General features: G+C 44.0%; 1 protein-coding gene across 3 annotated transcripts in view; it reads left to right on the top strand.

Moving 5' to 3' along the window:
• Positions 1-22,486, top strand: part of LOC115169428 (semaphorin-6B-like) — a 72,002-nt gene extending 49,516 nt beyond the window's left edge. For all 3 annotated transcript variants that reach the window (XM_029725018.1, XM_029725017.1, XM_029725019.1), the window contains exons 6-17: positions 10,994-11,092; positions 11,190-11,280; positions 11,509-11,628; positions 12,170-12,258; positions 12,387-12,604; positions 14,960-15,091; positions 15,192-15,341; positions 15,515-15,694; positions 15,977-16,117; positions 16,475-16,552; positions 16,684-16,742; positions 21,116-22,486. In XM_029725018.1, coding sequence (XP_029580878.1) covers positions 10,994-11,092; positions 11,190-11,280; positions 11,509-11,628; positions 12,170-12,258; positions 12,387-12,604; positions 14,960-15,091; positions 15,192-15,341; positions 15,515-15,694; positions 15,977-16,117; positions 16,475-16,552; positions 16,684-16,742; positions 21,116-22,128 — 2,370 coding nt within the window. In that variant the 3' untranslated portion in view covers positions 22,129-22,486. The remainder of the gene's footprint in view (positions 1-10,993; positions 11,093-11,189; positions 11,281-11,508; positions 11,629-12,169; positions 12,259-12,386; positions 12,605-14,959; positions 15,092-15,191; positions 15,342-15,514; positions 15,695-15,976; positions 16,118-16,474; positions 16,553-16,683; positions 16,743-21,115) is intronic.
• Positions 22,487-24,615: the final 2,129 nt, after the last annotated feature.

The following is a 24,615-nucleotide window of genomic DNA, read 5'->3' as shown; positions in this document are numbered from 1 at the left end:
TCATAGGCACGCCCCCAGGGACACATACAGGACCAGGCGTCATTTGACAAGCCTGTTCTCTGGGTACTATAAAAGACCCCCTGATTTACATTTCTACAGACCAGGCCTACACTCCATCGTGAGTTTGGCCCAGAGGTTTGACCAGCCAAGTACTCTACTGAAAGTGAACTATACCACGTGGTTAACTTTTACTATCGAGACCGACAGAATAAGAACAAGTCTTTGATATTAATTATTAGTCTGCAGCTAAGTAAATTATATCATCGAACGCGAAGACCAACCACATCCATTCTATGACGACATTCATGAATGTCACTCTGAACGATCCATTCTAACCGAGAGAGAGAGAGAGAGAACGCTGACAAACTCTCCATCAGAACAAAACTCTCCAACAAGAATCCCGACGACACATGAGCGTAAATATATATTGATATTGCATTTGTTCCCGAATGAGTGAGCCTTCAATTGTCAATTGTTAATATTAATGAACTCTGTGTAACTTCTCAGCTTACCGTTTTATGACCCATTGTCTAACAGACCAGCCATGCTTGTTAGCCAGTAGGGCACATTCCTCTACCAATCCTGTGTGACGATAATTACTGTTTGTATGTTTTCTGTTAATTACTTAGTGTAGTAAATAAATGATTTTAAGACAATTGATGTATGGATGATTTTAGTAAAGACTGGGTTCGTGCAGATACAACAATTTACGACGTTTGGAATGAGACTAACGTGAGGTAAAATACACCATTGAAACTAGAAGATAATCGGCCTATACTATAATAGAATATTATAGTACAGGAAAGTTATATTAGGAAAATTATAGCTTTGTAATCTGAATATTCTCCTTGGTGCCCCGATCTCCTAGTTAATTACAGTTAAACGATTAATCAGTTTAATCGCGTGATAATAATTACAGGGAGCTAATTGATAAACGTATCTTCAGTTTAATGGTACCCAAAGACACGACATATATGGTGCCCCCGTGTGAGGACTCAAACTAAAATGCACGTTGGCTCATTTTGATAATACATATATGGAGCCCCCGTGCGAGGAATCTAAGATAGAATTGGACTTTGCTGTGAAATTCTATATATCAATTGTGCAAACAGAATTGTACAAACAGCCTGCTATCTAAACAAAGTGATTGTGCATTTTCCATTGAGAGAAGCTATTTAAAATAGCCCCGGTCTTATATCGATAGCAGTGAGGAATAAATTCCAGTTTTAGTCCGTTAGGCCAAACGGTACTATTTCTGTCGGTAAATATTAACTTCTAGAGTAAGGTTAGAATTTAGAAGTTAACTGTCCGGTAACCGAGCCGAATAATTTGCCTACCGCACTAGGACAGTGTGGGCAGACCGTATGCGTATCTGTATTTTAGTACCGTGTCGCTCCGGTCAGCAGAAACGCTAGCACAATATGCTGAATGGGGTTAAGGTGAGACGTCACTAGAAAACCCACCCTTTCCATAAGTGAAAGGATCCTATTTTGGTGCTTGGAAGGATACTTCTGAACCAAGTAGCAATAGCTTAGCATTACGGGCAAGCTAACAGAGAGGGAACATTTCCTCTCTCCGTACCACGTTTAAAATTCCTCCGTAGCGCGACGGAAGTCCGACCTTTGTACTTCCGTTTAAATTTCATCATTCTGCACCCTGGTGGTGAGGAATTGCCAGCACATCTCTAGGGGAAATTCAAACGTGGAGCACGGGATATGACGTCTCATTCAATTTAACTAACAAGTGAAATTGCCAGATTTACCTTTTCAAGTGGATCTTTTTAAAAAAATATCCAAAATTGATTGGGCGTCCATAATGAGACATTATTAACTTTTTCCAAACTTAACTTAGATGAAGCAAGGCTCTCAGGTTAATTGAAAGTTAATTCCCAGATAGCCTATACAGGTTTGATATATCATAAATAGATTAATCAGTAAAATCTGCTTTAGCAAGGCACAGTCAGTAAAACCCATTACTGACGGGAGTGAATCCCATGTGGCTTCGGCCTTAAGGGAAAGTATAGTGGTGAATGTACCCTAAACATTTAAACTACATTACTGTTAGGATAACTCCGCAATCTGAATTGCTTGGGTATCATTGCCTCATTCAATTTATTTAGTTAAATTGTCGAACATACCTTTCTAGGTTCTTCCAACTAAATGAGACAACTTAAACTTTGCATATTAACCTTGATGAAGCAATCTCTCAGGTAATTCAAAGTTAATTCCCAGATAGCCTATACAGGTTTGATATATCATAAATAGATTAATCAGTAAAATCTGCTTTAGCAAGGCACCTTCAGTAAAACCCATTACTGACGGGAGTGAATCCCATGTGGCTTCGGCCTTAAGGGAAAGTATAGTGGTGAATGTACCCTAAACATTTAAACTACATTACTGTTAGGATAACTCCGCAATCTGAATTGCTTGGGTATCATTGCCTCATTCAATTTATTTAGTTAAATTGTCGAACATACCTTTCTAGGTTCTTCCAACAAAATGAGACAACTTAAACTTTGCATATTAACCTTGATGAAGCAACCTCTCAGGTAATTCAAAGTTAATTCCCAGATAGCCTATACAGGTTTGATATATCCTAAATAGATTAATCAGTAAAATCTGCTTTAGCAAGGCACAGTCAGTAAAACCCCTTTACTGACGCTCAGCCCAGGTAGGAGCGTACCCTAGTGGTGAAGGGTCCCAACATTTGACCTTCGGTTTACACTTATGATATCCAATCAATGGAGATTGTAGGAACCAATCGTCTCATTCAATTTAATAAGTTAAATTGTCGAACATACCTTTCTAGGTTCTTCCAATTAAATGAGACAACTTAAACTTTGCATATTAACCTGGATGAAGCAAACTCTCAGGTAATTCAAGTTTAATACCCAGACAGCCTACCCAGGTAGGACTAATCATTGGCATTGATTAATTCAATTTGCTTTTGCAAATTCATTCACGCCCAACTTCCACAGTACTGTACAGTACTGATGGTTCATTAACGTCTATAAATAGATTAAAATCGTCTTTGCAGCTCCCCACGTTCCAAAACCAAATTTTGGAAAATTAGGAAAAACATTTTTCCTTTCAAATGTTCTAATAATGTGCAAGCTATCAGAGGGGGTGGTCCCCACTCGCCCGCTAATTAGTGAACCTCCACCCGTAAATGGATTGATCTCTGACCTCAGCAGCGATAACAACCCTAATTATGCCATTAGTGGAAAAGCAGACAACAATGTTTTCCAAAATCAACCATCGGGTGCAGGCCTCGTAAAGGTTCTCTCCAGTCTAGCTCTGATGTCTTGCCATCCGAGATTGCCATCTGTCCAATACCGCAGTGCACAGCTGAAGCACGAGCAGGTAATGGTAGACATAAAGGGACAGGTGGAGAGAACCGGGAAACCAATGACCAAGGCAGACAAGGGAAAAATTCTGCTAGCTATGGAACTGCGTTCGAAAACTGAACAATTAAATGTAATTGCAAAAACGTATGACGATGAACAAGCACAAGCTCTTCAACAAAATCGTTTTCTACAGGAACAAAATCATAGGCTACAGGAACAACTCGATTTAGCCAAAACTAAATACGATGATGTCCACGCCAAACTAGATAAATCTGAAGAGTTATCTACAAACAGGAGCGCTCAACTTGACAACATGCATGCTGTTTTGTTGAATGTTACTCAAAATAACACGGTGCTCCTCAAAGCGCTGCAGACCAAAGACGATCAGTTAATGAACACAATGACAAAGTTGGATGATAAATCAGCAGAACTTATTGAAGTCGCTGACCAAATGAATGATGAGAGAACTCAGGTGATGAGGTTGGAAATATTGATTTCTAAGCAAGCAGAGGAAATCTCATCACTGAATCTCTCGCTCCGTACTCAAGACCTCTATCTGCAAACCATGACAGATAAGTTTGAGACCGAAAGGAGCAGGTGTGACACTCACGTGTCCAAAATCAGTACTCTAAGCGCTCAAGTGGACTCTGCAATGCAGCAGAATTCCACCCTTAGGTACCATCTGGAGGAAATCCAGAATGGTTACGCTCTACAGCGCGACTTCCCATCCAAGCAACCGGAGCCCTGTACTCACAGGAGTGAAGACAATAGGTTTCAGACATTGCCTCCCTCATGGGTCCCTCAGTCTTCTCCTCTTTGCCCTTCGGCACTGAGTTATATGGCGCCTCTTGGCCAACAACAACAAGGCTTGGCTTCCTCTCTTGGCCTTTCGGCCCCAATCTCTCCACAGGATGAAGCCAACCCTCTCCGCCCGCTTGGCGCGGAATACCTTGACAAACTCGTCAAGAATTTCCCCACCTTTGACCCCATTCCAGGTCAGCCAAACGATACTGAGACGTTCCTAGCTGACATAGAGGATGCGTTGGATGGCTACCCAAACGCTACGGGTTCTGACAGGGTTTACCTGTTGAAGCGAATGTCCATAGACACGTGACAAGGTTCATTCGTCTACAACAGCAACACGTGCTAAATGACTACACTAAACTTGCCACAGCTTTGAAATTAGAATTCAGTGGTTCTGCGACTCGCAAACACGATAGCTCACTGGCTAACACCGTCAAACAAGCTCGGAACGAACACCCACAAGCTTACTATCATAGGCTTCGTTCAGCTTACTTTGGCCTACTCACAGAAACAGGAATGGAAGAGCTTTTACCATTCAAACAAATGTTTCTGTCGAACATGTATCCCACCTTCATTACCTACTTGGGCCCTGCCGCCCACGTTGGCTTGCCTATCTTACAACTCAGAGAGCTTGCAAGCACAGCTTTTGAGGCATCAAAAGTTCACAACGCTAAGAGCCCTGACCACTCAGTTTTGAAGTTTAACCAGGAGCACTCACTCCAGTTAGAGGGTGCATTATCAGGTATTGGAGCGTCGAGTGATGACGCACAACAACAGTTTCTACCACGAAACCATGATTCCAATAACCTCCGCGGTCGAAATAACTGTAAAGTACGTAGCCATCAACATGACTACCGCTACAATCGACCCGTTCGCTACGTTCCTGCACCCAACCCACAAAAAGTGTCAGAGCACAAGGGTAACAAAGGGTTGAAGGACGATCAAAACGTAGACCAATGTTCTCCAGAAGTCCCACTACGGGAAGAACTTAAGCGAGAACAATTTGAGAAAAGGGTAAAAGATAAGTCACAAGGACTAGACGGGGAATTACCGGACACCAGGTCCACAGGAATTAACACCCATAGCAAGGACGTTAAAGTTCAAATTTCTCCCGCTCTCATTCAAGACCCTATCCAGGGCCCGCTTGATCAAGAAACAAGCCCCCGGGCTTTGTCTATAGACTCTGATACAAAAGTTGCGAAGATAAAGGTCAAACGCTTCGTTAAAGCCAAGCCCACTCAAAATCGGAAAAGTCAATCTGCTTCCATCTTGAACAGACATGGCACATCACGTCGTTGCGAACGACCACTCCACTTTGTGGGGAATATGTCCACTAACCACGAATCTAAACGGCCATACCTGGAAACAGTCCTGGAGGACTGCTTAGCTTGTCATGCGCTAATTGATTCGGGTGCGACAATATCACTCATCTCTCAAACATTGTTTGATGATCTCAAAAGGGCTTTGAAGCCAACTAAACGTTGGTTAAAAGTGGAACGATGCGACACTAAACTTCGAGGGGTCACTCAGACTACCTCGCCTCTCACATTGAGAGTCATGCTGAAACTACACTTCCAGGACGTATCGCTCGTTCACCCTGTGTATGTTACCAGCCTCGAAGCTGTAACCCTCCTACTTGGAGCAGACTTGATGGATCGGTTACTCCCATTGATGGATTGGAAAACCAACCAGGTATGGTCACAGGCCACAGTGCCTTCTCCACTGACCACACTGTCTTCCCCTAACGCTAGCTGCAACGCAGTCCTTCACGAGGGGTATCTGTCGAAAGCACCCCTTGGGAAAAAGACGTTTAGAAACCTCTTGGTACAAAATCCGATCCATGGAGATATTACGATATCTCGACACATTCCATCAGCCAACCCGATTGACCATTATTTTCATGATTTCGAGCCAGCTGTCTCTGTGAATGAACAACTTCCCTCCTCCTTGCAGTCGTGCAATACGGTAGTTGAGTTGAACTTCTCTTGCCCTTTGGACACTTCCGCAAGCACTGCGGCCGTCTCAGCAAGTAAAACATTGATGCACAGAGTATACTCTGCTTCCGATGATACACCTTCCGCTTTGTTCGGGACTGTCACCCCTTACAATGACACTAATGGCGTCAGTCCAGCAACTGACCCGATGACCCCCACTGGTGAAACACTTTGCGATATCACAGACCGATATCCTCGTCTCAGTTCGCAGGTAATGAAGAGGTTGCCACACGCGGACGCGATGGGGACTGACATGCCTCGACAGCCACTGAGCGTTTTGAAGCACAAACACCAGGAGATTTGGTTGAAAGGTTACAGCCATTCTCATAACAACGCGGCCGCTGAAAACTCGTACGTAGGGTCCGATCTTCTTGTTTGCGCATCGGACACCAACACCACCCGCTGGTGGGGGGGTCCTGAGGCACAAAGGGGGGGAATAGTAGCCCAGACCCATGATGAGCCTCATCGAGGCCGGTGGGGGGGTCAAGACTACGGACAACACCGTACGAGGCCGCCAGAGCATAAATCAAATCTAGTTGTAAACTCTCCTATGAGAACAGTGAGGAGCAGACAGGCCCCTAGACGGGGATTATCTTAGAACACATCTAAGATAGTACTGAGGTGTACCACACTGGTCGTAAAGGAAGTCCAGTGGACTTGTCCACCTCCAAAACAAATGGCATCAGTAATCATTCTTTGCCATGTGTAGGTTCAACTACCATACAACTAGTAAAATGCTCCAATCATGTGTTCCGGTAGATAATATTTCAGAATAAATCGGTAGGATAACTGGTCCCCTTGAGTACCAGTACCAATACTAGCAACAGTCAGTCCAGCTACAATCAGTAAGAAGGTTAGCGATTTTTAACCAATCAAATTACCATTGACAACAGCGACATAGGAGTCACTCAGAGTGCAAAACGTGGAGGGGAATCTCCAGTGCACTCTTCCAATGGTTAACACACATGCCACTAATAAATAGGACCCTCCATTCAGGAGGAAAATTATTAGAAGTCATGAACCATGATCACACCACGTATGACTGGTCCAATACTTAAAGAGTACTTCCGTCGTGAGGTTAGCTCCTCCGTGGATAACATAGCTATGAAATAGACTTCATACCTATCGCCACTACAAAAGTGGAAGAAACAGTGACTTGTAGAAAAACTACTACAGACTCCCTTGACACCAATTCTGACTGACCTCCAGGCATTGACCTGAAAATTACCTGACTACGTCAGACTCATTCTGAACAAGTTGTAATCTGCCCGGATACTTGGTTTTCTTCCCTTGACATGCGCGCTTGTGTAAGCAGAAGCGCACATGCACAACGGAACATCCAATTAGGATTTATGCTAGGACCACTTAAGGGCCCAAGCAATATACCAGCCTTAGTAAAGGTGAACATTTACTTCAAGGCCTTTGACTCTACAGCACTCACCAGTTTTCTTCCCAGAAGTCCATAGGTCATCCCTGTAGACTGCCCAAAACTAGTGCATTACAGCTGTAGACTTATCATATAGTTATCAACTTAGGATAGCGCCTAAGCAACACACCAAGTAGGAAAACCCTAGATATGGCATTAGAGACAATGCCATGATAATCATTTTGCCAGAACATTGGACTTATATAGAATACAGTCCAATTAGATGATTTTTTTTTTTTTTGTGTGAGAACTATATTTTGTATATTTTTGTTTTGTTTATGCTTTCATTCCTTTTCGGTTCAGTTCCTTTGACACATAGGAAGTGATAGAGCCATAAACAAAGTCCCCATACAACCATCACTTAGTGCCACAACGCCGCTCATTGGGGAATGAATGTAATCATATATATTTCATGAGTGTGTGTGCGTTGTTAACATCTGCCTAAGTTACTGCCCAGATCTTCCAGTCTGGACGACGGGTCCGGAACGGCGACCCCAAATCCGGACACCCACAACCTATCCTTGTGGCGGCATGCCCGCTGTCAGAGAGACTACCAAGGTAAACCACCAGAGGGGGGGACCGCAACGGCGATCAACAACCAGGACATCCCCTGGCCCTCCCTGGGGTACTTTACAGCTTCCAGGGAACCTACCAAGGTACGCCACTAGAGGAGACCGCATCGGCGATCACCAACCGGACCTCAACTGCCCATCCTTGTGGTGGACGGCTCCGCTTTCAGAGAGCCTACCAAGTTCAACCACCAGAGAGGACTGCAACGATGATCTACCAATGGGACATCACGTGGTCATGATTTTATGTTGATTTGTAACTTGCAGGATAAACAAGATCCAAACCACCAGGGGGGGTATGTCATGACGTTGGCCTCTTTGGGTACAGGAAGGACAGTTGACCCCCCCCCCTTTGTACCATCACCCAACCTACCTTCCCCCCCAACCCAGGGTTGTAAAAATTCCAAGAGGAGAATCTACTACAACATGTTTCATAGAGAGACAAAGGAAATTCTTCCAACTCATAGAATTGGAGAACCTAGCGACATGTGTGTTCTGGAGAAGATATGGAAGATTGATGAAGACTCCAGCTACGAACTGATCCGCTTGGTACAATTTTGTGATACTCAGAAGAGACAATATAGCCATATTACCCTAAAACGGTCTACATGATAGCCTCAGCGATGAGACTGAATCCACATGGGTGTATACAATGTATTATTAAGGATAAAGCTATTTGTAATACATTGAGATGCTATGTACTGATGTTAATGTGATAGAATTATATTTCTGTAACCAAGTCTAGCTCAGTCATAGGCACGCCCCCAGGGACACATACAGGACCAGGCGTCATTTGACAAGCCTGTTCTCTGGGTACTATAAAAGACCCCCTGATTTACATTTCTACAGACCAGGCCTACACTCCATCGTGAGTTTGGCCCAGAGGTTTGACCAGCCAAGTACTCTACTGAAAGTGAACTATACCACGTGGTTAACTTTTACTATCGAGACCGACAGAATAAGAACAAGTCTTTGATATTAATTATTAGTCTGCAGCTAAGTAAATTATATCATCGAACGCGAAGACCAACCACATCCATTCTATGACGACATTCATGAATGTCACTCTGAACGATCCATTCTAACCGAGAGAGAGAGAGAGAGAACGCTGACAAACTCTCCATCAGAACAAAACTCTCCAACAAGAATCCCGACGACACATGAGCGTAAATATATATTGATATTGCATTTGTTCCCGAATGAGTGAGCCTTCAATTGTCAATTGTTAATATTAATGAACTCTGTGTAACTTCTCAGCTTACCGTTTTATGACCCATTGTCTAACAGACCAGCCATGCTTGTTAGCCAGTAGGGCACATTCCTCTACCAATCCTGTGTGACGATAATTACTGTTTGTATGTTTTCTGTTAATTACTTAGTGTAGTAAATAAATGATTTTAAGACAATTGATGTATGGATGATTTTAGTAAAGACTGGGTTCGTGCAGATACAACAATTTACGACGTTTGGAATGAGACTAACGTGAGGTAAAATACACCATTGAAACTAGAAGATAATCGGCCTATACTATAATAGAATATTATAGTACAGGAAAGTTATATTAGGAAAATTATAGCTTTGTAATCTGAATATTCTCCTTGGTGCCCCGATCTCCTAGTTAATTACAGTTAAACGATTAATCAGTTTAATCGCGTGATAATAATTACAGGGAGCTAATTGATAAACGTATCTTCAGTTTAATGGTACCCAAAGACACGACAGCTGCGTGGTCCCATGGTGTTTATAGTTGTGTACTATTGTTTGTACATATGAATGTGGTACCTTCAGGCGTTTGGAAATTGCTCCCAGGGATGAACCAGACTTGCGGAGGTCTACAATTTTTTTCCTGAGGTCTTGGCTGATTTCTTTTGATTTTCCCATGATGTCAAGCAAAGAGGCACTGAGTTTGAAGGTAGGCCTTGAAATACATCCACAGGTACACCTCCAATTGACTCAAATTATGTCATTTAGCCTATCAGAAGCTTCTAAAGCCATGACATAATTTTCTGGAATTTTCCAAGCTGTTTAAAGGCACAGTCAACTAAGTGTATGTAAACTTCTGACCCACTGGAATTGTAATTCAATGAATTAGAAGTGAAATAATCTGTTTGTAAACAATTGTTGGAAAAATGACTTGTTTCATGCACAAAGTAGATGTCCTAACTGTCACGCTCTGACCTAGGAGAGCTATGTTTTCTCTGTTTAGTTAGGTCAGGGTGTGATAGGTGGGTGGGCATTCTGTTTTGTGTTCTATGTTTTGGCCAGGTATGGTTTCCAATCAGAGGCAGCTGTCTATCGTTGTCTCTGATTGGAAGCCATACTTAGGCAGCCTGTTTTTCCCTTTGTTATCGTGGGATCTTGTGTGTGTGTGTGTGTGTGTGTGTGTGTGTGTGTGTGTGTGTGTGTGTGTGTGTGTGTGTGTGTGTGTGTGTGTGTGTGTGTGTGTGTGTGTGTGTGTGTGTGCGCGCGCAGCCCCAGAACGTCACGTTTGTTTCAGTTTTCACCTGTTTCCTGTTTTGTTCGGGATCACTAAATAAATATGTGGAACTACCGGCACGCTGCGCCTTGGCTGATCTGTGACAGGGAATTTGAAGATAGCACTCGTGACACTAACCGACTTGCAAAAACTATAGTTTGTTAACAAGAAATTTGTGGAGTGGTTGAAAAATGAGTTTTAATGACTTCAACCTAAGTGTATGTAAACTTCCGACTTCAACTGTATATTTTAAAAAGTGCCGTGGAAGCCCAGGCCTGATGACGCCACTGTGCACACACCCAATCATATACGCACGCACACTTCCTCTCCTCTCTGACTCTCCAATCATTTCTCATCCTTTATTGTCTCTGTCTTCAGGGGGAGTGTCGTAACTTCATCAAGGTGTTATTGAGCCAACATGGAGAACTGTTTGTGTGTGGAACTAACGCCTTCAACCCTCTATGTGCCAACTACACTGTGAGTATCTGTCTATTCAATTACATTTATTGAAGCTTTATTGGCGTGTGTGTGTGCGTGTTCATACAGTACATATGTACAATTGTGTGTGTTGCAGAGGGACACTCTGGAGATGGTAGGAGAAACGGTCAGTGGGATGGCTCGATGCCCTTATGATCCCAGACACGCTAACGTGGCTCTTTTTGCAGGTACAGGAGTTTCTCTCTTTCTTTTTACTTTCACTCTCTTTCAATATATTGGAAAGTAATGACGTAGCACTTTTCACTAGGTCTGTAAATGTCCAGGGGAAAGCATTCAGATGACGAATCAGTCTCGAGACTAGAGCTGTGCGAAGGGACTTGACTAACCTTGTGTTCATGATTAATACAGTGCATCGTTGTTCTCGCTCTGTCTTTCTGTTTCTCTCTCTCTCTCAGAGGGCAGTCTCTTTACTGGTACTGTAACAGACTTTCTGGCGATTGATGCTGTGATCTATCGTAGCCTAGGCGACAGCCCTGCTCTCCGCACCGTCAAACACGACTCCAAGTGGTTCAGAGGTACACTGAAATGACGTACTTGCATGTGAGTGAATGGGTCAAACACATCTCCGCTGGTGAAGAACAATATTTCCTTAGATCACGTAAACACTGCGGGCTAACCCAAACACTCTAAAGTGGTCTCCATTCCTACCTAAATCCTTGTATCCTAAGAGTGGATAGATAAAAGCGATAGGCTAGCTTAGTGCCTGGTTAAATTTATTGCTTTCATCCCGTCCTGTCAAATCAGAGAGGACCAGACCAACAGATCAAGGACATGAAATCCCCATCAGACTGAAGCAGAGCGTGGAGCCCTGGAGGTCATAGACAGAGATTAGTAAATAACTGCTCTGTGCTTGTCACTGATGATAAATTAAACAGGACATGAATTATTAATGGGTGACCCCACTGAAGTGCCATATGTTGTTACAGAGAGGTGTCAGATTAGGTATCGGCAATAAATATAGAGCTGTGAGGGGTGGATGGGGATGTATGCGTGCATGTAATGGCGGGGGGGGTTAAATGAATGTTTGTAATGGCATTTCTCTCTACTCTTTCTCAGAGCCCTTCTTTGTGAGCGCAGTGGAGTGGGGGCCTCATATTTACTTCTTCTTCAGGGAAATGGCAATGGAGTTCCATCACCTGGAGAAGGTACACAGTACTCACAAACACACATAAATACACATCCATGCACACACAAACGCATGCACACGGAAATGGCAATTTGTACAACCCATTTTGTTTATATTGTTAGTCTTGTTTATACTGTGTGTGTGCAGGTGATGGTGTCTCGTGTGGCGAGGGTGTGTAAGGGGGACCAGGGTGGGTCTCAGAGGGTGTTGGAAAAACAGTGGACATCGTTCCTGAAGGCCAGACTGAACTGCTCTGTCCCAGGAGACTCCCACTTCTACTTCAACCTGCTCCACGCCACCAGCCCCATACTCAACATGAACGGCAGGGACGTCATACTAGGACTGTTCTCTACACCGCCCAACAGGTACACACACACACATACTTGCCTAGTTAAATAAAATAAAAAGTATGCGCGTATGGACATGGATCTTTCTATAAATAATGGGTCCAATAGGTGACATTGGGATCATAATATTAAGTTCCATATGTGTACTTAAAGGAATACAGTGCCTTTGGAAAGTAATCAGACCACTTGACTTTTTCCACTTTCTGTTACATTACAGCCTTAATCTAAAATGGATTAAATAAATACAAATCTTAGCAATATACTCACAATACGCCATAATGACAAAGTGAAAACAGGTTTTAGACATGTTTGCAAATGTATAAAAAAACAGAAATACCTTATTTGCATAAGTATTCAGACCCTTTGCTATGAGACTCGAAGGCTACCCAAAACATTTGACCCAAGTTAAACAATTTAAAGGCAATGCTACCAAATACTAATTGAGTGTATGTAAACTTCTGACCCACTGGGAATGTGATGAAAGAAATAAAAGCTGAAATAAATCATTCTCTCAACTATTATTTCGACATTTCACATTCTTAAAATCAAGTGGTGATCCTAACTGACCTAAGACAGGATTTGTTTACTAGGATTAAATGTCAGGAATTGTGAAACTGAGTTTAAATGTATTTGGCTAAGGTGAATGTAAACTTCCGACTTCAACTGTATGTAAATAGGATATTTCATTTTTTTTATTTTCATAAATAAGCTAAAATGTATTAAAAACATTTTTGCTTTGTCATTATGGGGTATTGTGTGTATTTAAAAAAAATATATTTCACCTTTATTTAACCAGGTAGGCCAGTTCTCATTTACAACTGCGACCTGACCAAGATAAAGCAAAGCAGTGCGACACAAACAACAACACAGAGATACACATTGAATAAACAAGCGTACAGTCAATAACATAATAGGGGAAAAAAGATTGATGGATTGATGTTACAGATTGATGAGGGGGGGAGTTTGTACATTTTAGTATAAGGCTGTAACATTACAAAATATGGAAAAAGAAGGGGTCTGAATACTTTCCTGAAGGCACTGTATATGCAAATTGGCCCATAATTCTACCTATACAACAGCATAAGCCTAGGACATCCTTTTAGCAGAGTTCATACAGATATTGGCAAGTCAAATTCAAGGACTTTAAGGGACTTTTTCAAGCACTTAATTGTTATTGTCAAGGACCTCAATTGTATAATGTATATAATTGTACATACTGTATAGGGCCTAATATAGACCCCCCGCCCCCCCCCCCAACACCCCCAAAAAGCATGCAAAAAGTGTAAATAAAAAAATAAAAAGTAGGCCATGACCACTTTAAGAATAATGCATTTTTTTGGCCTTGCTGATGCATTGATATTCAAATTATTATTACATTCTAAAATATATGTGGACTTGCCTGACTAAATAAATGTAATGCATGCGTGGCCATTTCTGTAGCCTTTGTGGCCGATGCAGGCACACATAATAAAGCCATGAATAGCGGTACAATGAATCTCACCATCGCTGTTGTTATAATGAGAATGCAACCAAAAACGAGGTTATTTTTGTAATAGAAGTATTAGTATGGAAAGCCAAGTTGAAACCAGCGTTAGATGTTGTCATCCTCATAATCACTGCACGTGATCTTACCGCAACACCGTTCAATTGAAGCGGCAGGAAACAAACTAAAGTTGCCACATCTCTCACAAAACAGATCAAAAATGAAATCAAAGATAATTATAAGGGAGCAGGAGAACTTATATATTGGCTACAATAATTACAGACTTTTTTGAGTACCAAATTGAGGAAATGTCTAATTTTCAAGCTAGGCCAATTCCAATACTTGAATTTCTGAGCTCCAAATTCAGGACTACCTAGTTAACTAGCTAGCTCACAATACCAGCCAACTTAGCTTCGTTGTTCCTTGCATGCGATTGGCTGTGGTCTTGGAGACGGCACGCGGCCTGGGAGACAGAGCTGCCTGTCAGGCATCGTTCGGGGCTTAAATGCCCCATGAGAACATTGCATGCAATGTAGCAACAGGGCTCCTTGAGGTCGTTATGGTGCATCTGAACAAATTAATGGATGATGCGTGGTACTTTTTATTATCTTGTGATCTTGACAAAACAACTTTTATTGTGTAGTGATCAAGAGATAAATCAAGTGTGATCTCGACATAACGAGAGATTTATTTGATTTTATTAATATGTCCTCTCTGGACTTCTGTAGTAACAAGTTGTCCAGCTTATAAAACCCTCACTGGTACCCTAGTTTTTAGAAAGACCCACATGCACGCACACATGAACACACACAGGCACACATCATATAGCTGATCCATATCTAATCCTTTCTGCCCCACCTCCTCTCCTTCTCTCTCCCTGTCCCTGACAGTATCCCTGGGTCTGCAGTATGTGTGTTTGACATGCAGCAGTTGGCTAGGGTGTTTGAGGGAAGATTCAAGGAGCAGAAATCTCCAGAATCCATCTGGACACCTGTATCTGATGAGCTTGTGCCCAAACCCAGGTACTTTCAACAATAACTCATATTTATCTTTGTGTTGTATTGTAATGCGATGTTCTATCATATTATTCTGCCTTATTTTGACCCTGTTCTCTCTCTGTAGGCCGGGTGGCTGTGCGGTGCAGGGGTCTCAGTTCAGCTCGTCCAAAACTCTGCCGGATGAGGTGTTGAACTTTGTGAAGACTCATCCCCTGATGGATGAGACCATACCCCTGGTGGGGCACAGACCCTGGGTTGTCAAGACTATGGGCAGGTATAACTAAGGATACCCATGGTTACCACTGATTGTTCACTGAAATCAATGTTTGCCCTACGTTGTATACCTCAAGTGTCCTGAAATTGAGCTCACCAACTTCCTCGCTCCCTCTCCCTTCTCATTCCCGCCCTCCCTTTCCCTCTATTCTCCCCCTCAATCCCTCTCCCCAGGTACCAGTTGACAGCCATGGTGGTGGACACAGAGGCTGGTCCCCATAGAAACCGTACGGTATTGTTTCTGGGGTCCACGCGAGGGACCGTCCTCAAATTCCTCATTGTCCCCAGTGGAGACAACTCTCCCACACACAGCAGTGTGTTTCTGGAGGAGGTGGAGGGCTTCAACCCTGAGAAGTGAGTACAGGAAGGGAGTTTGGCCACAATCCCTTGTTCTCGCTGCAGTCCTGTGTTTTGTCAGCTCATTATTGTGGAGATTAACTGTTTAAGTCACTATGCTTGTTGCGCCATTGTTTTTTTTAAAACCTCTCTGTTTGCAAAGGCAGCGATCACCCTAATGTGAATCCCTATTTTTCTCTGCTGTAACAATAGAAATTAATGAAAATACTCTGAACATGCATCTATGTCTCTCTCTCTCGCTCGCTCTCTTTCTTTCCCTTTCTCTCTCTCTGTCTCCAGGTGTGGAGAGGACTCTGTCCAGGCCAGACAGTTGTTGTCTCTGTCCTTGGATCGTCCCAGTCACACTCTACTGCTGACCTTCCCTTCCTGTCTGGTCAGACTGCCCACAGCACGCTGCCACCTACACTCACGCTGCATGAAGTGAGTAACACACACACACACACACATTCACAAACACTCACACACAGGGTTTTATTTATGGCTTTGGCTACCCTAACCCTAGCTTGATGTTCACAACCCGGATCAACCCTAACCCTAGCCATAAATAACCCTAACCCTAGCTTAATGTCCACACCCTGAATCAACCTAATCCTAGCCATAACCCTAACCTTAACCCCATGTCCACATCCCGGTTCAACTCTAGCCTCAACAACCACCCTAACCCTAACCCTAGCTTTATTTCTACATCCCAGTTAACCCTTACCCTAATCTAACACACACACACACACACACCATCTCCATCAGGCTGATCAGATCTCCATGTGTGTGTGTATTTAGGAGCTGTCTGACTTCCAGAGATCCCTACTGTGGCTGGACCAGAGGCAGCACCTGCTCCTTCCTCAGACCAGGCACACGGTGAGACAGCTGCCCGTATAGACACCGATCTAGGATCAGATGAATCAGTTAGTTGTGTATTCATCTATTATTATCTTTTGATGTTGATGTGCTGTGTAATCGGGTAATCTAGCATCCATGTCCTATTGCAGACTGCCTTTTCAGCAAGACATTGAGTATGGCAACTTCTCCCATCTTGGAGACTGTGGTGGTAAGTACCTTGTCTTTAGCCCTGTAGCTCTGTGTGTAGAAACTGTTCTTTATTTCACTTAATGCATGCTCCCTCTAGTGGCTCAATCATGCCTTACAAGCATTTGCTACACCGACATCAATGCAGTTCAAGTGTTTGTTATTACAAAGTATACTTTTTATTTGTCATGGTCTCAGTTAAAATCTCAATCACAACCCAAGTATACATAACATCACAATGATACTGCAGTTCATATACTGTATATTGTATGTTTCTGTATATGTGTGTATTGAACTTGCATTTACAGTGGTGACGGAAGAAGACTGTCATTTGTAGTCTGTCAGCAAGGTGATTAGCTAGTGTGAAATGTCAGGGCTTTGATTTCCCGCTCCTCAGATCAGTGTCCTTCAGAAGCCTCCCAGTATGACTGCTTTTAATTGGTTGCTGGCTTCAATAAATGCATGTTGATTGTTTGACAGAGGAGTGAATGTCTTGATCAGTGAAGTAAAGCCTTCTGGTTCACAACCCCACAATCCCACAGGACTAAGCCATATTCTGAGTGCTCAGCTGTCAACGACTGTCTGCTACAGTTTGACAAATAGTTGCCACGAAAACATGTACAAAAGAAAAATGAGGACAAAACTCAGTATGCAAAACTTTGTGGTGCTCAAAGCTGAGATTCTGGCAGGGCATAAGATAACGTCTTCTCCTAACAAGCACATCTCAAATCTGTCTTGGTGTCTATCAGGATGTCTCTTTCTCATCAGCAAACTGTTCCAGGACCTGCAATCTGTTCCAACTCAAATTATACACTACAATATCATCTGTTTTATCGCAAATCTATAATCTGGGGAGTGTTCTGATTCCAGAACACTACAGTACAATCTCATCTATTGTATTGTAGTCTATAACCTGCAATCTGTTCTAAAGTCTAAGTCCATAATATTACAATATCATCTAAACTCTCTATCATAGATCTATAACCTGCAATGAATTAGTTCCTCTACCAGAACATTGCAATCTCGTCTGTTATACAGTGCCTTTGGAAAGTATTCAGACCCCTTCCCTTTTTTCACATTTTGTTACGTTACAGCCTTATTCAGAAATGTATAAATAAAATGTTTTTCTCATCAATCTACACATAATACCCCATAATGAGAAAGCAAAAACAGGTTTTTCAACATTTTTGCAAATGTATTAAGAAATAAAAAGTATTCATACCCTTTGCTATGAGACTCGAAATTGAGCTCAGGTGCATCCTGTTTCCGTTGATCATCCTTTAGATGTTTCTACAACTTGATTGGAGTCCACCGGTGGTCTCACAGTTGACAATGCATGTCAGAGCAAAAACCAAGCCATGAGGTCGAAGGAATTGTCCATAGAGCTCTGAGACAGGATTATGTCGAGGCACAGATCAGGGGAAGGGTACCAAAACAATTCTTCAGCATTGAAGGTCCCCAAGAACGAAGTGGCCTCCATCATTCTTAAATAGTAAGCCGTCATTGTAAATAAGAATTTGTTCTTAACTGACTTGCCTAGTTAAATAAATAAATAAATAAAAATAGAAGAAGTTTAGAACCACCAAGGCTCTTCCAAGAGCTGGCCGCCCGGCCAAACTGAGCAATCGGGTGAGAAGGGTCTTGGTCAGGGAGGTAGCAAAGAACCCGATGGTCACTCTGACAGAGCTCCAGAGTTCCTCTGTGGAGATGGGAGAACCTTCCAGAAGGACAACCATCTCTGCAGCACTCCACCAATAAGGCCTTTATGTTAGAGTGGCTAGACGGAAGCCACTCCTCAGTAAAAGACACATGACAGCCCGCGTGGAGTTTGCGAAAAGGCACCTAAAGGACTCTGACCATGAGAAACAAGATTCTCTGGTCTGATGAAACCAAGATTGAATTCTTTGGCCTGAATGCCAAGCATCACGTCTGGAGGAAACCTGGCACCATCCCTACTGTGAAGCTTGATGGTGGCGGTATCATGCTGTGGGGATGTTTTTCAGCGGCAGGGACTGGCAAAGGCAAAGATGAATGAAGCAAAGTACAGAGAGATCCTTGATGAAAACCTGCTCTAGAGCAATCAGGACCTCAGACTGGGGCGACGGTTCATCTACCTCTCCGCTGGCCTCCCCAGGAAGGCTACATCCTCAGCAGCCAGGGCGTGGTCCCCGCACCTCCATCCTCCATGCCGACCCCCAACGGCTAGCAGTATGTGGCCCAGCACTACACCTCCGGGCAGGGCTCAGCTGAGAGGGGAACTGAGGAGAGGAGATATAGCACTTCTTACATCAGCTGATATCTCAAAGTGCTGTACAAAAACCCAGCCTAAAACACCAAACAGCAAGCAATGCAGGTGTAGAAGCACGGTGGCTAGGAAAAACTCCCTAGAAAGGCCAAAACCTAGGGAGATACCTAGAGAGGAACCAGGCTATGAGGGGTGGCCAGTCCTCTTCTGGCTGTACCTGGTGGAGATTATAACAGAACATGGCCAAGATGTTCAAATGTTCATAAATGACCAGCATGGTGAAATAATAGTAATCACAGTGAAATGGTTGCAGACGCCACAAGTAGAACAATTGAAACTGGAGCAGCAGCACGGCCAGGTGGACAACAAGGAGTCATCATGCCAGGTAGTCCTGAGGCATGGTCCTAGGGCTGAGAGAGAGAGAGCGAGAGAGCGAGAGAGTGAGAGAGAGAGAGAGAGAATACTTAAATTCACACAGGACACCGGATAAGACAGGAGAAATACTCCAGATATAACAGACTGTACAGAGAGATCCTTGATGAAAACCTGCTCTAGAGTGATCAGGACCTCAGACTGGGGCGACGGTTCACCTTACAACAGGACAACAACCCTAAGCACACAGCCAAGACAACGCAGGAGTAGATTCGGGACAAGTCTCTTAATGTCCTTGAGTGGCCCAGCCAGAGCCCGGATTTGAACCCGATCTAACATCTCTGGAGAGACCTGAAAATGGCTATGCAGCAACGCTCCCCATCCAACTTGACAGAGCTTGAGAGGATTTGCAGAGAAGAATGGGAGAAACTCCCCAAAAACAAGTGTGCCAGGCTTGTAGCGTCATACCGAAGACTCAAGGCTGTAATCGCTGCCAAAGGTGCTTCAACAAAGTACTGAGTAAAGGGTCTGAATACTTATTTAAATGTTATATTACATTTCTTTATTTTTAATACATTTACAAACATTTCTAAAAACCTATTTTTGCTTTGTCATTATGGGGTATTGTGTATAGATTGATGAGGGGGAAAAAACAATTGTCACGCCCTGACCTGAGAGAGACGGTTTGTTTCTCTATGTGGTTAGGTCAGGGTGTGGGGTGGGTTTTCTATGGTGTCTATTTCTTTGTGTTGAGCCGAGTATGGTTCCTAATCAGAAGCAGCTGTCTATGATTGTCTCTGATTAGGAACCATACTTAGGCAGCCTTTCCCCCACCTGTAGTTGTGGGATCTTATTTTTGTACTGCTTGTTAAGCCTGCAAGACGTGACGGTCGTTATCATTGTTTATTACTTTGTTTGTAGTGTTCTGATTTAAAATAAATACAAAGATGAACACTCACCACACCGCACCTTGGTCTACTCCTTTGGACGGTCATTACAACAATTTAATTTAATTTAGAATAAGGCTGTATGTAGCGTAACAAAATGTGGAAAAGGCAAAGGGTCTGATTTACTTTCAGAATGCACTGTATATCACTCTCTAGAACCTCACCTCTTCTAGTTCCAGAACTTTTGCTTTCTAACTCAGATATAGGCCAGTTTACTGCAGTCAGCCTATTCCATAGAGAGAGGTGAAAGCATGAAGCCAGACCCAGAACTATGGGTCCAGGGCCTGGCAAACATCTGCTGTGTCTGTGCAGATGGGAGTGATTAGAGCGGTGGAAATATTTACCAAAATAAATGATGTATTTTAGGGAGAAACTCACTGACCAGCCCAGATCCTTCCTGAACACAGAATGGAAATTTTGAGCGGAGTCTGTTTTAGTGTTTTTCCTTCTTACTGATGACAAGTGCAGCTTTCAGCCCAGCCAGCAGAACCCCAAGGGTGTGCTGGAGAAAGCACCAAAAAGGAAAAGGAGATGCTTATCTTCTGCAATTTTACAATGTTATGATAGATTACTGTAACACAGAATAAGATTATGCTCTTGGATAATAAAATATAGCAATATCATCTTTGAGATCAGGCAAATCATGTTTAGATCTAAACGTGACAATAACAAAAGCATGGAGAGGGTCATAAAGGAGAATGGAAACGAAAAAGTAGAGGAGAGTGAAGGACTGTCGAGTGAGAACCTGTTCATGCTGTAACGTTAAGTGGATTTTATCTTCTCTCTCGCCATTAACTTTATGATTCCTTTCATCTCCCCTCTCCCCTTCAGGTGTCATACAGCAGAGTCTGCTGGTCGAGCCGGAGAGTCTGGTCTCCCTCAACCTGCTGGTGACGTCTGCAATCTCGGCCTTCACCATCGGGGCGATGCTATCAGGCCTGGCCGTCTGCTGGATCATGGCCCACAAGCCCAGCAACCGACGCCACGCTAGCAACACCAGCCAGTCCAGCATTCAGCGCCGGGAGAGGGGGATGTTGACGTCAGGAGGAGGGATGGGAGGATCGGTCCTCAGTGTGACCCGTCAGGGAGGAGGAGATAGACCTTGTTCTCAGGGCGGGGAGACCCTGTTTGTGATGCCCAATGGATGGGTGAAGTCAGGGGAGCTGGACCCAGGGTTCTTGCCCACGCCAGAGCACACGCCCCAGCAGAAGAGACGCGGGCTCAGGCTTTCCGATTCTGGATCAGGGGGGTGGGACAACAGCCAGACCTACCTGGGAGGGAGCACCATGGGGCTGGCATCCCCCTGCCCTCTCCCTTGCCCCCCACACCCCTCCACTGCTGTCTACCTGACCACCAGACTCTTCCAGGGTGGAGGAGGTGGGAGACATGGTGGTGAGGACCGAGGAAGAGAAGGGGAGACGCCTCGCCAGCACTACGTGTGCCTCAGCAAGCCCTGGGGGGAGAAGGGGAGGAGTGGGACCCCAAAGTCGGCACTTCGCAAGTCGGCAGGGGAGTACGTGTACCCCATGACCCCCCAGGACTCCCCGAATAGGAGGAGGGTGGTATCAGCCCCCAGCGCCCACATGGAGTTTGGGGAGCCCCTGCCTCTCCGTTGGCCTCCCCAGGAAGGCTACATCCTCAGCAGCCAGGGCATGGTCCCCGCACCTCCATCCTCCATGCCGACCCCCAACGGCCAGCAGTATGTTGCCCAGCACCACACCCCCGGGCCGGGCAGGGCTCAGCTGAGAGGGGAACTGGGGAGAGGAGAGCTGGGGGAGCTGGTGGATCTCAGCCAGCTGCTGAGTAAGAAGAGTTCCAATGAGAGGACTCACAACGGGCAGTGAAAAAGAGAGTGAAAAGCAGGGAAGGACCCCGGTCACTGCTTAAGACCATATCAGTCTCTTTCTACATCTCTCTCCTTCTCTCTGTTCTACCTTTTCTCTCCCTCCCTCTCTCTGCCTCTCTGTCTCTGTCCCTCATTGTCATTCAGTCCTCCTGATATCTCTGTATCTCACTGGTGGACTCCTGAGGCTGTTCTTTCTGTGACTGGTTACTACTGCTGTCACTCAGATCCTGCTTGGCTGTGATTAGCCAGAGAAAATGAGGTTGTTGCTGTGTCTGACTATCCACTCAAGCTGCTTAAAGAGGGGAGGAGGCGAGAAAGAGAGAAAGGAGAGCGAGAGATAGGAATTGAAAGAGAGGTGAGAAAGAGGGAAAGAGAGAGGGGAGGAGGCGAGAAAGAGAGAAAGGAGAGCGAGAGTGAGGGATTGAAAGAGGGAAAGAGAGAGGGGAAGGAAGGACGGAAGAGTTTGCTAGACAGGGAATTCTTACAAAGAAAACATGCTGAGAGAGAACCATAAGCAGGAAGCAACATGCAATAGAGACCCAGAGACAGACACTTGCCGACAGCCTTACCTGTGCTTCAAACAGGCCAAAAAGGACTAACCAAACAACATGGCCACTTTCAGGTGCCAGAAGACGAGACCTAGGAGACATCATTCCTACACAATGCACTCTGTCCACCTTCCAGTACAGACTGAGTGGCACTCACACATGAATTAGAAAGATATTACTTTTAGGAATCTTAGGTGAATGAAACAGACACTGTTCAGCCTCAGTGTGCAGGAAAACACTGAGGTTATTCTGACTCTGAACTGAAGAGAATACCTGATGAAGAGTGTCGAAAGGAAGCGGCAATGAAGATTTAATAGCCTGCCCTCCAGCAGCCTCCTGACACAACACACACACACACACACACACACACACACACACACACACACACACACACACACACACACACACACACACACACACACACACACACACACACACACACACACACACACAGAGAGAGAGAGAGATTTACAGCTCAGTTTTAATAAGCCTGGTCAGGGGACCATATATTCCCAGTGTGTGTGAGGTGAGAGGGGCCATACTGTACTGCTCGTAACCTGTCTCACTGGAACCATGGGACTATAACCCACTTTTACTGAGAAAGGAGGAGAGTCGGACTGGAATGTCAGCAGTATTTCTGCCAACCAGGCGTTCTCTCTAATGACGCCATTTCATCCATCCACCCATCCCTTCCACTCTATGTTTTTCTTTAATGGCATAGAGAATTAGGTTGGTGTGTGTGTGTGTGTGTGTGTGTGTGTGTGTGTGTGTGTGTGTGTGTGTGTGTGTGTGTGTGTGTGTGTGTGTGTGTGTGTGTGTGTGCGCGTGTGCATCCTGCGCCCTGTGTCTGTATGCGGAGGTGCACTGACTATGCATGTGTGTGACAGTCACTGTTGTTGTGATTAAACAACTGTCCTGCCGCTTACTCATCAATGTTCATGGTTATTTTCATAGAACTCAAATGGCACCATATATTCTACCCATCAAAGTGTGTAATAAAAGACTTGCCATTACGTTAAGCGGACATGGGGAGAGGGATAGATAGAAAGACAGAGAGATAAGTAGAAAGACAGGAGGGTAGAGACAAACAGAAAGGCAGAGTGAGAAAGAGAGAGGCAACGTGGAGACAAGAAAGAAGATCGGATCTGCCATTCTCAAGTCGTCAGAGACACAGCTCCAGTCACATTCAGAAAAACGTTTTGATCAGTTCTGTTGTGAACCTGAGCAGCAATGACTTGTATATAAAGACACTTGTGACTCAACCCCAGATGTCTGTGTTACCATTGGAGGAGCACAATGATGACAGCACTCAGACAGGTCATGACTCAAATCACACCCTATTGTCCATATAGTGGTCAAATGTATTGCACTGAATGGGAAATATGGTGTTATCTGAGATGCAGCCACAGTAACAAACACACTCATAAACACCATGCCGATGTCTTTTCTCCCTCTGTGTCAATACAATGTGTGCCAATATTCTGAACTGTACTTTTGGGTGACATATCACGTGACCACTGAAACAAAAAGGAAACGTTTTCAAGTGCCATAAAAACCATGTCAATTCATTTTATACCTTATATATTTGATACTGTGATGTTGTATAATTTGTTCAAATGTGTACAGTCTTACTTCCTGTGTGCAATGATGAGGAACTTCACAATGTCGCCTTCAGGTAGCCTACTGAATGTTTGTTTTCTTTCATAACTCTTTTGCCTTTGCTGCTCTTGTGCATTTTAGGCATATCCATTTCAAATGCTAGAAACACTGAACATCTGTTTATAAACCACTTATGAACATAGTACAGAATTTGGTTCAGTTGTTACTGAAATGTGCTAGCATTGTATTGATTGTTTTCGCCCACACCAACAAACAGCCATACTGTGGAACCTTCAAGTCAAAGGCTACTTCCTGAATGAATATATATACTAATTTGC

The sequence above is a fragment of the Salmo trutta genome, chromosome 31 (genome assembly GCF_901001165.1).
Source record: "Salmo trutta chromosome 31, fSalTru1.1, whole genome shotgun sequence".
Taxonomy (NCBI): Eukaryota; Metazoa; Chordata; class Actinopteri; order Salmoniformes; family Salmonidae; genus Salmo; species Salmo trutta.
The sequence above is the reverse complement of the archived record's forward strand: the minus strand, read 5'-3'. Positions and strand labels throughout refer to the sequence as shown.